Genomic DNA, 16,807 nt, shown 5'->3' on the forward strand with positions numbered 1-16,807 from the left:
TGGAAGGGTGCACGTCGATGCTCTTTGGCAGCAGTAGCAGAGGCAGAAGCTTCGGCGTCGAGACCACTCCGCGACTCCTGAATGCTGTCGAGAGAACCGAATACGCGGCTCATATCGGACCCGCGCTGGTGCGAAATGTGTGGATCTCTTCCTTTGACATTCCCGTGGACGTCCTCGTGGACGCGAAGATCTCGCGCCAAGCGATTAAGGTCACCGGTTTTGCGATGGAAGCGAAGCTGGCAGTACTGGCGGCGTGCATGCACGCAGAGCGCTGCCTCGACGCATTGAACATCCCTCTCTTCACCTCGGAACAGCGTCAGCATCAGCGCGTGCTACAAGCCCAGGCGGAAGGTCGCACAGCCCCTGAGGTCACAGACGAGCCGCTGGAGCTGTCGTCAGTGTACCTGCCGCTCGGCGTCTTCCTGCCCGCTGCCACCTCTGCTCAGGTCATCCAAGCGGCTGGTAAGACGCGGTCTTTTCAGTCATTGCAGACCTCTTCGGCGCTGACAAACCACGGGGGAGACGGCGGGGCGAGCACCGCGTCCGGTGCAGCGACTCAAGACGGAGGTGCACGGCCGGGTAAGGGCCTCCTTCGCCGTCCCGCACGCCGCTGGGATATGGTCAAGCCTCGATATGGCGCCGAGTGGTTCATTCGTGTAGCCCTTGATGAGCTCGCCACTCTCCAGTCGACGATCTTAACGCACAATCGCCCGCTTTTAGACGATGACGATGACGATGAACTGGGCGAAATAGACAGCGTCGTCATCTCTGCGAACGAGGTGCAGATTCTGCAGCCAGAGGTGGTGCCCGGCGGCTCTGGTGCCGGTGCTGCTGCTGCCGCCGCCGGCTCCGTAAGCAATCGTGGTTATCGAGAAACGCAGGGCGCCCACGCGCCGTCCGTGCCGAAGGTGCTCGCGTACGAGCGGATTCTGTTTAACATCCGATCCAGGTCGGCACACGCAATGGTGGACGAGACGGAGGGCGGCGCCTTCGATCTGGTGGAGGACGACTGCGAGAGTTGGTGGCACGAGAAGGAGACGCCGAGCAGTCGTTGCCTGCGTGACCCAGGCGCGGTGGCGCGTGTGAGCAGGTATCTGGTGCGCCTGACGGGGCACGACTTGGACTCCAGCATCCAGACGCGGGCGGCGGAGGAGGACACGAACGTGTGGCAGCAGCATCCCTTAAAGGTGAGTGTGAAGCTCAAAACGTGGTACACAATGTGGCTTGACATTCCTGGAATCCCGGTCCGCGCAGTAGGCAAGGCAACGACGCAAGAGGGGGCACGGGACCTGTGCGCGATGCACGCGGAACTTCTTCTGCAGTGGTTCGGACTTCATGTTTACGATACCCCTCATGAGCAGGCGATGTACTACGACGCATGTTTGCGCTGGGGGCGCCTCATAGCCGCCGAACCAATCGACCCAGCCACCGTTGATGTGAAGGCCGCGAACTTGCCGAAGCCGCTGAAAGAGTGGTATCGCAGCATAGCCAAGCTCCGAGCCCGGCGTTCTGAGCGAAACGTAGTGGAGAAGCTGCTTCATCTGAATCGCATGGTTGTCCACACGTTTCGCAATCACCTTGTCGAGGTCGACATCATAGGCAGCCCCGAATATAAAGAGCTGCTTTCGCTCGCCGGCCCATGCCTCCGCTCCTTCATGGTGGCGGTCCAGCACCCATACGAGAGCGCCATCTTCTGCTACGTGTATTGCAAGGATAGCCAGTATCGCTCCACCGTGTATCTGCCCCTGCCAGAGCGTTACGGCGTGCGCGGTGGGTACTCCATCGCGTCGACACCCGAGTCCTCCATTATTTTGTGCACCCTCCACGCTGTCGATGTGTTGTGCGCGCTGGATGTTGTGCCCGCGGTATGCATGGAGCAGCCGCGGTGGCAGCGCATGATGGAGGTGCGCGAGTCCCTCGGTCTCATCATGCCATCATCGTATCTGTACACGAAGCGGCTGGAGCGTGCGCCGAGCACAGAGGCGGAGACCGCGCTGGGGCCGCCGCCGCCGCCGCCGCATTCGCGGCTGCGGTCCCCTCCCGCGTACCGCGATGTGCCGATGCTGTCAGCCACGAGAATACCTCCCTACCAGGAGGTGTGGCAGATCATGCTAACAGACGCCGACATATTCGACGTGGCGCCTGACTTGCACGCATTGAACGACGAGGCAAAGCGTGTGCATGTGCGTTCCGTGTTCGACCTTTCGCAGATCCTCTTCGAGGAGTTTGCGCAGTACGCGTTCGGCTGGCGAATTGGGCAGCGGCGACCGGGCGAATACCTGTACCACTACGTCGGGCCGCAACACTATCGCGGAGCCGCCCGTCGAATCGCCAACAACTTCTGGATGGAGCTCCCGTTTGACCAGGCGGTGTACGGGCGTCGCGTTGCACTCGGTCGTTGCTTCACCCGCAAAGGTGCGGAGCGGATGGTGTATATTCATGCCCTCCGCATCGCGCACGCGCTGAAGGCGACCCCGTGGGATACGCTGCCGCTGTCGAAGCTAGCGGAGGAGTTGTACAAGAACAATCTTGCGCAGGCCACATCGCGGCACCAACAATGGAAATGGGTCTGCAGCACACTGCTAGATTGCACCCACGTCGACGGTGCCGATGACGGGCCGCGCAGCGACGGTGCTGCCATCCGCGAAGCGGAGATCATGCACGAGTTTGTTCGACCAATGGAGGCAGTTCCCGCTGCCGCTGCCACTGCCACTGGCTCCACCTCTCCAGTCTCTGCCGACGGCGGCCATGGTGGCCCTTCGGCCATTGATGTGCGTCACGTGTTGTCGCCACATCCGGTGATGTCACGCGACCTGGCGATCAAAACTCTGGGCTAGATCGCCTGGTCCAGCTGCTGCTGGGACGGAGAAAAAACGATAGAGACGGCGGTAAAGCATGCACGCACATGCACTCGAGGACGCTTCGATGATCAGCCACCGCCATGTGAAGAACGTGACAGCGATGGGCGAGAGCTCGATCGGCCCTGCGTGCGCTTCTCGATATATATATATACCAGACGTGTCCGCGTCCTCCTCTACAAAGACTGGCGGCCTGGAACGAAAGAGGACTGCCTGTGCATTGCTTGATGGAGGAGGGATCGGAGGACAACACACCGTCTTGAAGACACAGTGGCCGTGGAAGCGTGGCCGAACGAACCGCGTCTCTGGAGCGCGCGGGGCACAATGTTGCGCTGCCGCGAATTATGTGAGAGGCGCGGACTGGAAGCTGTCACAGCAGCGCGCTGATCCATGTGTCTCACGCCGCTGTCGCCGTCGTGAGCGCGCCTACATGTTTCCCGTTCACAGAAGCCTGACATACAAGCGACACTCGAAGCAGACCATGACGGAGATGCAGGCACACAGCATCGAGAGGTAGGGGCTTTGCCACGGAGAGGGCAAACGATCTGGGGAGAGGTATTGCGGCAATTGGGTGCGGGTGGGCTCGAACAGGATTCCAGTGTATCCTCGGAAAAAGTGGGTCGCTTGCATTAGCGGCCCTCCTGCGCGTGTGCCACACATTCGCCGACGTATATTCCTGCATCCCCTCTCGCTTCCCTTCGCCCGCACAACACGCCTTCCACTTTCACATGTTCTTTGATTGCATACATCTTGGGTGCTTTCTCTCCCCGCCCTCTCCGCCGCTTCGTTAGTTGGGCGGTGGGCCTCGGAAGCCGTCGCCTCGTTCCTCGTACCCCCCCCTCCCCCGCTGCTGCTGCCCATCTCTCCTTCCGCAGCGCACATGTCTCTTCACGCCGCTCTCCATCTCTTCCTCTTCTTGCTGCTTCTGCCGCACCTCCTCGCCTTCTCTCGGCTTGCATTACGTGCTACCTGAACGCACGCACACACATCGACTGAGCTCCTCCCTCCCCCCTGCCCTGCCCTGCCCTGCGACCACACACGTGCAGATTCCTTGGCACTTGATTACGTTCAAAATGGACTACCCGAAGAAGAACCAGGCGGCGCCCGCGGAGGGCCAGACGGTGCGTCTGACGATCACGTCGCGCAACGCGAAGGCTGTGGAGTCTGTGACGTCGCAGCTGCTGACGCGCGCGCGCGATGAGAAGGTGACGATCCACGGCCCGGTGCGTCTGCCGACGCGCACGCTGAAGATCACGACCCGCAAGACGCCTTGCGGTAACGGTACGAACACGTGGGACACGTTCGAGCTGAAGATCTACAAGCGCATCATCGACCTTCACGCGCCGACGGAGCAGGTGAAGAAGATTACGAGCTTCACGATGGAGTCGGGCGTGGACGTGTCGATCACGATCCTGGACCGGTAGGCGGCGTGCGTGCGGGTGCGGCCACACCGGCGCACCGCGCTCACGGTTTGCTTTTGCTGACTGACCCACTCCTCCACCGGTGCCGGCGCGCCGCGCGAGCGTGTGTGCTGCGGTCGGGGCTGCGCTGCGCGCCGTCCTCACCGCCCACGCATAGCCATGGCGCCGCCGCGCGCGCTGCTGCCGTGCCCCGGCGTTGTCACTGTGCCAAGACTGATTTCCTTTTTTGACTCCTCCTTGCCCTTCATTTTCCAATCCGAGGCATAAAACCGAGCGCGCAACGCCACGTGTGACTGCGTGGCACGCGGTGTGTGTGATCAGCTGCTGGTGCACCCTGACACGGTCGAAACTCACGTAAGGGCTGTGCCCAAAAGGCGTTAGCGTAGACTGTCAGTGGAGAAAGCCAGCGAAACGGTGCATAGGGAGGCGTGCGGGCCATCGGTGTTCTGTGGGTCCCTCACTCCTTTGCCAGGGTGTGGTGGCACAGACACGTGGGCGCATGTCATCTTGGCCCCGCTGTGCTCGTCGCTTCCTGCATAGACACCGATGTTTTAGCTTGTATTGATGGAGTTAAGTCCATTGGGGCCGTTCCCCCCCCCTCCCCCGCTTGATCAATCATCTTCTCTCTCTCTCTTATCCCTCACATTACTCATGCAAAGTGCTGGACAGGCCGCCTGTTTCTATCTTCACTCGCCCTTTTTCTCGGCCTTGCGCACGCGTGAACGGTCAGCAGGGCGCACATAGCAGCGCGACCATCACCGACACGAAGATCCAGCGCTGCCGTGGTGTGTTTGTGCGACCTCTTTTGTTTCACGTCCGCTCTCAGCCCCCTCTTCTCCTCCCCAGCCGCAACACCGTAAAGGTGTCAACGCACGCGACCGAGGAAGAAGAGGGGAGACGATGGGTGACGCCGGAGGTGCGTGGTTGCAACGAACTAGAGGCCGACGAAAGAACGCACATACACACCTTGACGCTGCACTCAGGAAATCGTTATCCGCTGCGGCGGCCGCCCCCGGACGCGACACACGGTCCTTTTCTCCGCTGTTCTACCTGCCTCCCACCGCCTACGGTGTCTCCTCGCTGTCTCTCCACCAGTAGTGCGTGATCCAGACGCCCTCCCGTCGCCGCTATCGCTCAGTCGGCAGGCGTTCCGCTGCCGTGGCAGTCCCTATTCAACGCACAGGCAAGCCAGATGGATAAGAAAACGGCTCTCGCACAGCTGCGGCAGTCGAAGTTTGCCTATGAGCGCGGTCTCGAGCGGCAGGAGGCGGAGCGACGCGCAAAGCTGCATCGCTTTCTTGACCAGCACAAGCACGCCAGCCAGTGGGCAACGTCTCTCGCGGCTCTTGTGGATGCGGTGCGGCACGGCGTGATGCCGAGCGATGCGGCTTTGTGCCGCGCCATGTGCCAGTGCGGACAGCGTGGGCAGCTCCAGGCGGCAAAGCAGGTGTACGTTGATCTCTACCGCCGGATCGGCCGTCCCCGCCCCCTAACGGCGCATGTGGCTTTCATGGCTGCCTGTGCAGACGCCGGCGATTTCGCTGAGGCGCATCGGCAATTTCGTGCGCTCCGTGACCGAGATGTCGCGCAGCACGCCAAGAATGCGTCGCACTGCCCAGTAGTGAACGACGACCTCACAACCGAGTACTTGCGCGCCGCGCTGTGCGCCTCGCTCATGCGGTGGCCTGCAAGCGGGGAGGAGAGACCCGCTGCCGCCGCCGGCGCGGCACCAATACCCGTCACACGTACGCAGGGCAGCTCAGCGTCGGAGTCTTTTCAGAGTAGGCACTCCCCCACCATGGCGAAGGAGGAGGGTGCGCGCCCGGTTGCGCGTCGCAGCACGCATCGCGGCCGAGATGACGGCTACGGCGGCAATCCACGCGCGGATGCCACGAAGCAGGACGCTGACGACGTGTCCGCTTCCTCTCCTTGGCAAGTTGCGTTAGAGGAGTTCGTCGCCCTCCGCAGGAACGCGGAGGTGTTTCGCAAGAGCAACGAGCTGACACCGCTGCTGCTGGAGACGGCAACCCAGCTGGCCTGCGTAGGCCGACAGTGGCAGCTGTGTCTTTCGATTCTCCGCGGCGCCGAAGCCGAGCAGGCGCTCATCCCGCCGGAGGCGTACGATGCGTCGATTCGTGCGTGCTACCAAGCACAGAAGCACGCCCAGGTTGTGCGGCTCATGGAGCAGCTTATAGCGACGCGTGTGCCTCCCGATGAGCGGAGCGTGCGACTGGCGCTGGTGGCGTCGGAAGAGGTCTCAGCGGAAGAGCGTGCCCGACAGACGTTCTCATCTTCGGCGATCGACGGTGTTGGTAGAAGTGGGCGTGGGTGGTCGATGGCGCTCACACTCTTTCAAGCTCTTGAGCGCAACGGCTTCCCGCTATATCAGCAGAGCTACGAAGCACCGCTGCGGGCGTGCGTCAACGCTGGTCGGTGGAAAGAAGCCTTTCAGATGTTGGATGTAATGCGGCGCGACCACCGGCCTGTATCCGCCCCCGTGTACGCGCAGGCGCTAGCCTCACGAATCGAAGCTGCCACCGCGTGGGCAGAAGTGCGTCGGCTGATGCGAGCCTCCAGCCTTGCGGAGGGGCATGCGAGCATCGTGGTACTTTATCTTGCTGCGCTGCGAGCCTGCATGCGGCTGCGTGACTGGAAGCACTTTGCCGAGCTGAACCGGGAGATGCGGGACCGCGACATTCCAGAAACGTACGACAAGATGCGACTGCTGATCGAGGCAGCCTATCTGCAGGAGCAGTACCACAGCGTGCTCATGCGATTTGCTCGGTTCGAGAACATTACGCAGTACGAGCGCCGCCGCGTTGTCGACGACAAGCGGGTGCGCCTCTACGAGGAGGACTTTGCTCTGCCCCCGGCACTGCTAGACATGGTGCTGGCGGCCTTCGAGAAGGTAAAGGGACACGCAGATCCTATGGTGGAGGCCGCGTACCAAGCCGCGCTGCGGCACAAGGAGCGAATGAGTGGCGGACAGAGCCTCGCCGGCGCCCACACCGCCCCGGACGAGTGGATGTACTCACAGAAGGCCCGTGAGGCGCGTACTTCACCCGAGTTTCACTGAAATCTCCGTCTTCCAGAGTGCAGCAAAGGAAACGAACAGCCGAACTGGTGTTGTGAGGGGCTGTGGGACATGCGCATCACTGTACGATCTGCGCCTCTCGGCACTGCCGCGTCTGCAGAGGGGGCGAGTCGAGTGGGCATCTCGAACGCATCTCTGCTTTCTCGCTCTCACGCCCTCCAGCGTTACTCAACGCGGCGCAAAAAAAAAGGTAGCAGTCTTCAGTCCTCCGCTCAGTGTCTGCAACATGACACTCATCAGAGGCACCCAAGGCGCTTTGTGCTGTTCCCGAGAGAGCGTTCGAGGTCGAGCAAGGAGCGACGGAGTCCCACACTCACGAGGGGGAGGGGCTCCGACATTAGCGTGGCACAAACAAATCTGCGCGCATGCACCTCTGACGTCCTCGCTGAAGGCCAGAAGAGCTAAGCAAGCACGCGCACACGCACGTAACGAGAGGTTTTCCCCACGAATTCGAATGGTCGCACCAGTCTCACAAGAGACCCCGATACGAAAGCGAAACAGCACGGACAGGCGTGCCGTCTGAATAAGCAGACGCTCACACACGAGGCCTCGTGTGGGTGCACGGTGCAAAAGCAGGTGCGCAGACCCCGCTGCATGACCTTGTGACAGTTGGCATTGGCAACGGGAACGTCCCGAGTACTCCCTAGGCGCTCCGCGCGTCTTCAGGTCTAACGTTTCCTCCGGGTGTGAGTGCGTGTCCAACGTTGCTCGACTCTTTCCTTTAGAGAGCGTCCTTCTCGTGTCTTCTTCAAGCGTTTGGGGTGCTTTCTCTCCCCGCCCTCTCCGCCGCTTCGTTAGTTGGGCGGTGGGCCTCGGAAGCCGTCGCCTCGTTCCTCGTACCCCCCCCCTCCCCCGCTGCTGCTGCCCATCTCTCCTTCCGCAGCGCACATGTCTCTTCACGCCGCTCTCCATCTCTTCCTCTTCTTGCTGCTTCTGCCGCACCTCCTCGCCTTCTCTCGGCTTGCATTACGTGCTACCTGAACGCACGCACACACATCGACTGAGCTCCTCCCTCCCCCCTGCCCTGCCCTGCCCTGCGACCACACACGTGCAGATTCCTTGGCACTTGATTACGTTCAAAATGGACTACCCGAAGAAGAACCAGGCGGCGCCCGCGGAGGGCCAGACGGTGCGTCTGACGATCACGTCGCGCAACGCGAAGGCTGTGGAGTCTGTGACGTCGCAGCTGCTGACGCGCGCGCGCGATGAGAAGGTGACGATCCACGGCCCGGTGCGTCTGCCGACGCGCACGCTGAAGATCACGACCCGCAAGACGCCTTGCGGTAACGGTACGAACACGTGGGACACGTTCGAGCTGAAGATCTACAAGCGCATCATCGACCTTCACGCGCCGACGGAGCAGGTGAAGAAGATTACGAGCTTCACGATGGAGTCGGGCGTGGACGTGTCGATCACGATCCTGGACCGGTAGGCGGCGTGCGTGCGGGTGCGGCCACACCGGCGCACCGCGCTCACGGTTTGCTTTTGCTGACTGACCCACTCCTCCACCGGTGCCGGCGCGCCGCGCGAGCGTGTGTGCTGCGGTCGGGGCTGCGCTGCGCGCCGTCCTCACCGCCCACGCATAGCCATGGCGCCGCCGCGCGCGCTGCTGCCGTGCCCCGGCGTTGTCACTGTGCCAAGACTGATTTCCTTTTTTGACTCCTCCTTGCCCTTCATTTTCCAATCCGAGGCATAAAACCGAGCGCGCAACGCCACGTGTGACTGCGTGGCACGCGGTGTGTGTGATCAGCTGCTGGTGCACCCTGACACGGTCGAAAGACCTGTATCGAAGCGACGATGGCGTTCTGAGGAGTTCCATACTAGCGGAGGCACCGGTGAAGGCGGTGAGCAGCTTCGAGGAAGCGCACCATTGTGCTCAGCGGTGTGTGTTAGGGGGAAGACTGCCTCGTAGGCGCCTAAGCCGAGGTGACGCTCCTCGGACAGACAGGCGCACGTTTATGTTCTGTGTCCGGTGATATGCATTCACTTTCTCTTCCACTGATTCTTCTTCTTGCGCCTGCTGCGCGGCCGTGGTTGTGCATGCCTGTGCGCACGGGCGGGGGGCATCTGTGTGCGTTGACAGTGCTGAGCATCGTCAAGGAAGCGGCCAGCGTACTTAGGGGCGTGCTACCGGGTCCGACTAGCCCCTGTTTTGGACCATTCCGCTTATTAGAGACGGCCTGCTCTTATCGAGACCCACACTCAGTGGTGAAGCACTGGCCGACGGGTATAAACACACACCTAACCATATTCACATAGAGAGGTGGTACTGGTGGCAGCCTACCCATCGTCCGTCCTTGTCCCCTGGGCACCTCGCAGCCCACTTCTACTGCTTTGCCACATTGCAGAGAGAGGGCGCAGTCTTTTTGTTTCTGCGCTGTGTGAAGCCGCTCCCAACTACGCATGCGTCAACGCGTCGCCTCCGCCCCGCCCGCGCTCGCGGTGACGGGTAAGGGTGTATCGGAGAGCGCAACGCAGAGCCGGTTCGCCAAAGTCTCGCAAACTGCGGCTGCTGGCTCTGCTGCTGAAGAGAAGTTCACAGAGGCGCACAAGCGACCACTGCTGGCAAAGAAGGGCGTGCCGAACGGTCGGAGTTCAGGTCAGCAGGGACGGGCGCCGGTGCGCGAGAGTAAGAGCATCACCACAACGGTGACAACGGTCGGTTTGTGCCATGGTGCGGAACGCCAACACGCTCTACATTCTCTGCAACCGTCGCCTAGCACGGCCCTAGAGGTGTCGCTCGTGCAAAATCTAAAGAAACAGATTGCATGTCTCGAGGCACAGTTGCACGTGATGAAGCAGCAGCAGGACACTATGACCCGCACGCATCGTCACTCCAATGCAAGTAACCATGTAGAGTCAGCAAGGGCAGCTGACACTGCGGCGGCGGCTCGCCTCATTAGCGTCGAGCTGACCCTGCCGCATGCAGAGCGTATTCGCCACACGGACGCAGTAGCGCCCTCCGTGAACACCACCGAGTCCGACGACGTAGCTGTAGCGCGCATGCGTGAAATCCCTGCGGCGTATCAGACGGAGCGCAGCGTCCTCCTCCACAATCTCGAATCGCTCACAAAGGATGTGGAAGGTCTGCAAAGTCTCGTCTTGCATCTCGGGCGGGAGCGGGACTTGATGGCGGCTGAGGTGGTCGATTTCCGCGCTGCGCTGCGCGAGACGAAGGTCGAGAATGAAAGCATGGCCGCTGAGTGCGCCGCGACACACCGACTGTTGGAGAAGGAGCAGGCTCTGCGGCGCGTCGCTGAGGAGAGTGTGAGGCAGTGCACGACGGCAGCCTCGTCGCACAGAAGCAGCCTGACCGTAGCGGACGCCTACAGCCAGCGTGACTACTACAAGCTTCAAGCAGAGCGGACGGCGGAGGCGCTGACGCTGGCAAAGGCAAAAACACATGCGCTGTCGGATGCACTTCAGCGAGAGTACGACGCAGCGAAGACACTGGAGGTGCAGTTGTGCGGCGCGCTGGATCGCATCTCTCAGATGAAGCGCCGCGAGGATGAGTTGGCTCGCTACTACCAACAGCTGAGCGGCCGGTTTGTGACCGTCTCCGCCACGCTGCGCCACGTGCTGGATGTTGCACCCAAGGGAATTCTGAAACAGCAGCGTGTGCCGTCTCCTGAGCGTGCGCCTGCCGGGCAACCACAAGCGGCTGACATGACGATGGACGAACTGCGTGACACGCTTGACGCGTGGCACCGCGAGGCCGCAGTGGAGGCGGCCAAGGCACAGCAAAGAACCGAGACAATCACCGGCGACGCCCTGGCACTGCTTGAGATGGCCACGGAGACGATGACCACAGTGACCAGTGGCTTGGGTAACGGGTTGCCGGCAAACGGCGACGAGGCTGCAGCGACGGCGCCGACTCGGTGCGCCGCGGCGAGAGCGATGGTGGGGTCGGAGGAGTCGGCGACAGACGACGATGCGCTGCCCGTCGCGCAACCTTTCGAGGAGCTTCCGCGGTCTTCGTCGTGGGAGGCTGTGACGCCAGTGACACATCTGTTACCCGCAGTGCCGACGCCCACCGCGGGCGCTGGTAATGCTGCGCCGTCGACCTGCAGTGACGAGAAGGGCTTCAAGGGACTTGTGGTTGACGCGGCATTGCCAGTACAGCTGTACGAGGTTAGCGACGCAGCAGCCATGCCGCTGCCGCCGTCAGCGGCACCACAGAAAATACTGGCGACTCTCAAGACACCGATGCTCAACCCCGCTGCCGTTGATCACGCTGCGGAGGTACGCGAGGTAGCACAGTCACCTTCGGACGAAAAGAGCATCACGGAGCACGTTGCGTTTGATTCTGCTGCGCCACTCACAAGCGAGCAGACGGCGGAGATGACGGCCGAGAAATCTGCGGCAGCGGGCACCGCGGTGGGCACTGTCGTTGGCATCGCTGTAGGCGCCCCCTCGTTTTCTGGCGACGCGCTCGCGGTACCACCTGCAGCGCACGTAGCCAGCAACCCTGGCTCTGTTCCGGTGATCTCCTCCACGCCTCCTCCACAGGGCAGCGAGGACACACGACCTTCCCATCCGCGTCCCCCTCTTACCTCCACGGCTACAGCAGCGCCAGCGGAGCCGCCGGCCCCGACGCCAGAGGGAGATGCTGGGAATGAGAAGGGTGTGCTGTCGCCGCCGCCCGTCTCTGCGGTTCCACATCCGCTCCCCCCCAACCTCGTCCCTGTTCCGCTTCCGTCCGCACCGCTTCCCCTACCGCCAGGTGCCGTGCCGGTTAGTGTTCCGCCGGCCCCTCCGGTGCCGCCGTCCTTGGAGCAGCAACTGCAGCTGCTAAATGCGCGCATCGACGCGCAAGAGGCGGCGCTGACGGAGATGGTGCGGTCGCGTGGGGGGCTTGTGAGGTCTACAGACACTCAACCAAGCAATAGCGGTGCGTGGTGCGGGGAAGATGGGAAATGCTGAGCGGAGCGTCTGCTGTGCGGGTAGCGTGTGCACACGAAGGGGTGCCCCTCGCACTAGATCGACGTCTGCCTGCCCGGCTGCCGCCTTTTGTGTGCGCTTGGCGCTGAAACGAAACAGAAGAGGAGTTTTTTTTTCGTGTTTCACGGGAGGCTGAACGTTTTCTCTGCCTTTCTCTCTCGAGACGGCATGTTGTTTGCCGCGTCGTGTGCTGGGCCACGGCACGTCTGCGTGGGTGAGTGATGGGTGCCGCTGTCGCTGCCCCCCTCCTTCCTTTGTTTGCTTGTCTCGCATTGAGGCCCCTTTGTTTTATTTTTCGTTGTGATCTTGCGCGCTGACATGCGTTCGCCTCTCCCTCGAAGAAGGCACCTGGGCACGATCTACCGAGAAGCAGCGCTGTAAGTGAGCAGTGACAGTGGGGCGTGGAGGGCGACGCCGGGGAAAGGGGAAAAACGTGCAAGGAGAGTGCCGAGAAGAGGCAATCAAGGCGGCTCTGGTCGCTCATCCCCGTTCCGTCTCACTGCACCCCCACGTCCTCCACCACCACCGGTATCCCTATGTTAGTTTCATTGTCGCCGTCGTCTTGTGTTATTGTGTGTGGTTCGTCACCTCGCCTCTCGCTGCAATGCCTCCTCCTACCTCGCTTGCTCTCTTTCACCCGCGCACACATGTGCACGCATACCCACTGGCATAGCGCTCCAACTTTAGCAGAGCTGCTGCCTCATGGAGGTGAGCTTTCCACGACCTTCTCTTGGTCACCACACACACACACACACACACACACACACAACAGCGCGGACGCTGGCGTCCACTTCAGCAGAGCAACTACGCCCATGGTTGGCGTGCTGCGCATCGCATACGAACACAAGCACAGAGAGCGCGCGCGCGCTTTCTCTTTTTCGTTGAATCTCCATTCTCCTTGCTCTTGAGGTGAGCCACTCATCAACCCCCTGCCTGACCCCGTCTACGAACGCAGAAGTGGTCTTCCCCCTGGCACTGCCCCCGCAGCCCCCTACTTCCGTCTGGATGGGTGAGGCTGAGTGTCGTCCGCTGCTTTCGAGCAGCCGCGAGAACCCGCCACCATCGCTGCTGCAGTCGTTGTCCTCATCTCCGCAGCAGCCGTCGAGTCGGGTCAACACGACTTGGATAGTTGCCCGGGACGCCGACAACGGCACGCCCGTAACGACGGTGGTAGACAGCACGGACAGTGAGCCTTGGTGCTCCTTCTTCAGCAGTCTCTCCTTCTCCGCGTGCGGTGGCACTGCGGCGTCGCGCAGCAATGCGAATCGATCGTCAATGACGGCGGCGTTGCTCCGCCCCTTCCAGAATCTGCGGATGTGGTGCCGCAGCCGATGCCGAGGTTGCTGCGGATACCTTGGTATCCGCAGTTCTTGGTTGAGCAGCTTCGGGTTCAGTGCGGACGACCTCGATGACGGTGTCTCCATCGCGAACGTTCCCGGCGACGCGCTCGGCGACTCAGGTGTCTCGCGTGGATCGGGATGCCAGAAAGATGTACGGAATGCAACGCCAACCAAAACTTTGAACGCGTGCATTGGCCAAGGCCATCTGCGTCGGCACTACGCGCCGCCGCGTTCGCGGTCTAGCGAGGCGGGTCGGGGTGGCGGTGCGTCTGCCGCATCCGCCTCGCCGAGGGAGCACCCGGATGTGGTAAGGGAGGGCGGCAACGTTCCATGCTCAGACTCTCTCGATGAGAGCTCTGCGGCTGGCTCGAGCACGCCCCCGTCTTCCCTGTCCTTCAGTCGGCAACCACGCGGCCGGGGCGAGTGTGAGAGAGGACAGCTCGTCATGCAGCGAGGTGTCCTGATGCGCATGGCAGCCGATGGCACTTGCACTCGCGTGTCAGAGGCGCCGGCCTACGCATCGGGGTGCCATAGCCCTTCCCCAAGTACGCACCTGCGAGGTGGAACTAATGGCGGCCGTGTCTTGCAGCAAGGCCAGCCGGGACCGTTCACAGACGCGTACGGCCATGCCGACTCCGGCCCGGCTGCAAAGGAGATCGAGGACGCGAGCAGCTCGTACGCGGTGGCGATAGCGCTGGCCGCGCTGGAGGCGAGTCGAAAGCCCCTTCAAACTCTCGAGCAGATTTCCGCGGCCCTCACCATGTGCGCACCATACCTTCCTCTCCGTGTGGAGGTGGAGGCGGATCTGAACAGCTCGACGCCCATCCCTGCTCTCGGCACGGCGGCCATGCGTGCCGAAGCAGACTTGGCGCCCACAACGTCAACAACTATCCCTGCCATGACCGTGGTTCCGCTCTACCTCCATGTGCTGGGCCCTTTGCTGCCGTGCCCGACCGCACAGGCATTGCGGACATTAGAGGATATCCTTCTGGAGGACTGCGATGGCAGTCGGCTGCCCTTGTGTGCGCTGCACTGCGCAGACTTGGATCTACGGCGATTGAGGATGGGCGAAGACAGTGATGACGCTTGCCCCGCCATTGCCGCGGCTGTGCAGCGAGCGCAGAGCGACGCATTTCTTGACCTGCTCCTGTCTCCCACGTCGGATGCGCACGCGAGCTGCACCGCGACCGCGTCACAGCTGCTAGCTTTCGTGAGGCGCATCGTTTCCACACGCGGTGCGCAGCTCACCACACTGCACTTCACTCGGTGCTACGTCGCGCCGCATGACGTGGGTCAGTCCATCCCGCTGCCGCTAGCCACGTTGCGATGGCTGCGGTTCGAACACTGTTCACTCACCCCCGCCCACGTTGCCGCGCTCGTGGCGCTCGCGCGGCAGCAGGATGCGCTGGCGTCGTCGAAGGTTGGGGAGGCGCGTGGCGTAGGCGGCTTGTCGTCTTCCCGCCGCCGCTCATTCGGCGTCCTGGAGGAACTGCAGCTCAGCGGGTGTCTTACGCCTGAGTGCATCTCCGAGTTGCTGGACTACGTGGAGGAGCAGCAGCAGTGCAGCGAGGAGGGCGACCAGGAGGTCGCCTTGCGGCTTCTGTGCGTGCCGTCGTCGGTGGTGCGCGCAGCGAGGGCGCACCCGTTTGTGCAGGCCAATGGCAGTCGGATTAGCGTGGTGAGTGCTCAAGTGTAGCTGAAAGGGGGCATCTCGATAAGGTCTCTTCAGCCGGTGGACGAGCATACCGCGCAGAGCTGCAAGAGCGCAGAGACGGCACAAAGCACGTGAGTGTGTGCGTCAGTGCTCTCGGCAGCTCTTGGTCTGTGTCAGAAGTGCTGCCCTTTCTCGGGTGTTTATCACCTCCCTGCATCCAGTCTTCAGCCCCACTGCGCCACGTCGATGTCTCTCGTCTGTCTTCAGCCGCTTATCTGCCCATTGCTTACACCCACACGTTTTTCTCCCTCATATATATATATACGTCATATATACATATATATATATATATATATTATTGTTATTATAGTCAGAATGTGGGGTGTACTCTCCCCTTCCCACCTGCACCCCGGCACCTTGGTTCGGAAGCTCTTCCTATCCGACGGCCAAGGCCTTGAGGGGGTGGTGGCTGTCGTCGTCAGCATCTTGACAGGGAGAAGTGAACTCGATGCCGTAAAGTGCCGCCCCTCTGAGCGGCATGCTGCTCCGTGAAGGTCCATCACCTGCCGATGACTGACATCCACCCACACCCTCATTCATGTCAGTGCTTTCTCAGGTTTTTTTCGTTTTTTTTTGGGTGCTCGTTGCTCCGTTCTGCCGCCTCTCTCTCCCTCTCTCAGCTTCTTTCGTGCTTCCTGCTGCTCGGCGCTGGTGCGCTGCTGGCTGGCGTTTCTTTCCGGGCGTTGTTTTGGTGCATCTCACCTCCCCCTCCCTCCCTTCTGCTCTCGCTGGCGCTGAGGCGCTTGGTCCTGCCTGTATCTGTGTGTGTGTGTGTGTGTGTGTGTGTCACTTCACTTAGCGAGGCGTCGCCACGCCAAGAGCGTCGTATGGGGGGGGGTAAGACGACGGGGAGAACGCCCCGCTGCTTTGCTTGTGCTTTCTTTCCGCTTTTTTTTTTGTTGCGCGGTTTCAAGACCACCGCGACTCGTGGTGCGTGCTGGCGGCGTTCTCCTGACCTCCAAACCTGCCCGAGGCCGACGCATGTGATGCTACCCGAGAACGGCATCACGAAGAGAACAGCGTCGCATGGGAAAAGAGCGCACGCTTTAATACGCTGATTACGGCGGACAATCAAGGCTGTCCTCTTCATCGCGAGACAAGGCGTTTGAGCGAAATCTCTGACGTCGCGTCGAGCGTCTTTTCCGCAGGTGCCCGGGTCGGCACGCCTCGAGGAAGTCTGCGATCTGCTGCATACGTCGTTGCGGCAGCAGAACGCGACCGCGGAGCTGCCGTCGGTTCGGATGGGCTGATCTGCGGTGTATGGCGACCCGTGGCGTCCCGGCACAGGAACTCGCGACTCTCCCGAGACACAAGCAGGCCGCACTGGTCAGCGCCAGCACCGCTCTCTGCGCCGAGGCGAATTCGGCGTGAAGGCCTCGTCGTTGAAGATTATCGGCGTGGAGCCGGCTGAGGTGCTCTGCGCGATCCAGCGCCTGCGG

At 61.8% G+C, this 16,807-nt stretch overlaps 6 protein-coding genes across 6 annotated transcripts; all 6 read left to right on the forward strand.

Annotated features, from left to right (window-relative positions):
• Window positions 1–17: 17 nt before the first annotated feature.
• On the forward strand, window positions 18–2,837 carry LMJF_28_1000 (conserved hypothetical protein; the record flags this gene model as incomplete). The annotated part of the gene is made up of 1 exon (XM_001684329.1): window positions 18–2,837. The coding sequence occupies one exon, from the start codon at window positions 18–20 to the stop codon at window positions 2,835–2,837; it is 2,820 nt and encodes a 939-aa protein (XP_001684381.1).
• Window positions 2,838–3,931: 1,094 nt separating this feature from the next.
• LMJF_28_1010 (putative ribosomal protein S20) lies at window positions 3,932–4,282 on the forward strand (the record flags this gene model as incomplete). The annotated part of the gene is made up of 1 exon (XM_001684330.1): window positions 3,932–4,282. The coding sequence occupies one exon, from the start codon at window positions 3,932–3,934 to the stop codon at window positions 4,280–4,282; it is 351 nt and encodes a 116-aa protein (XP_001684382.1).
• A 1,189-nt stretch (window positions 4,283–5,471) lies between these two features.
• Window positions 5,472–7,355, forward strand: LMJF_28_1020 (conserved hypothetical protein; the record flags this gene model as incomplete). Its single annotated transcript, XM_001684331.1, has 1 exon — window positions 5,472–7,355. One exon carries the CDS (start codon window positions 5,472–5,474, stop codon window positions 7,353–7,355), a length of 1,884 nt encoding a protein of 627 aa, XP_001684383.1.
• A 1,099-nt stretch (window positions 7,356–8,454) lies between these two features.
• LMJF_28_1030 (putative ribosomal protein S20) lies at window positions 8,455–8,805 on the forward strand (the record flags this gene model as incomplete). The annotated part of the gene is made up of 1 exon (XM_001684332.1): window positions 8,455–8,805. The coding sequence occupies one exon, from the start codon at window positions 8,455–8,457 to the stop codon at window positions 8,803–8,805; it is 351 nt and encodes a 116-aa protein (XP_001684384.1).
• A 971-nt stretch (window positions 8,806–9,776) lies between these two features.
• LMJF_28_1040 (hypothetical protein) lies at window positions 9,777–12,296 on the forward strand (the record flags this gene model as incomplete). The annotated part of the gene is made up of 1 exon (XM_001684333.1): window positions 9,777–12,296. The coding sequence occupies one exon, from the start codon at window positions 9,777–9,779 to the stop codon at window positions 12,294–12,296; it is 2,520 nt and encodes an 839-aa protein (XP_001684385.1).
• Window positions 12,297–14,123: 1,827 nt separating this feature from the next.
• Window positions 14,124–15,350, forward strand: LMJF_28_1050 (conserved hypothetical protein; the record flags this gene model as incomplete). The annotated part of the gene is made up of 1 exon (XM_001684334.1): window positions 14,124–15,350. The coding sequence occupies one exon, from the start codon at window positions 14,124–14,126 to the stop codon at window positions 15,348–15,350; it is 1,227 nt and encodes a 408-aa protein (XP_001684386.1).
• Window positions 15,351–16,807: the final 1,457 nt, after the last annotated feature.

This window comes from Leishmania major, chromosome 28 (assembly GCF_000002725.2).
Source record: "Leishmania major strain Friedlin complete genome, chromosome 28".
Taxonomy (NCBI): Eukaryota; Euglenozoa; class Kinetoplastea; order Trypanosomatida; family Trypanosomatidae; genus Leishmania; species Leishmania major.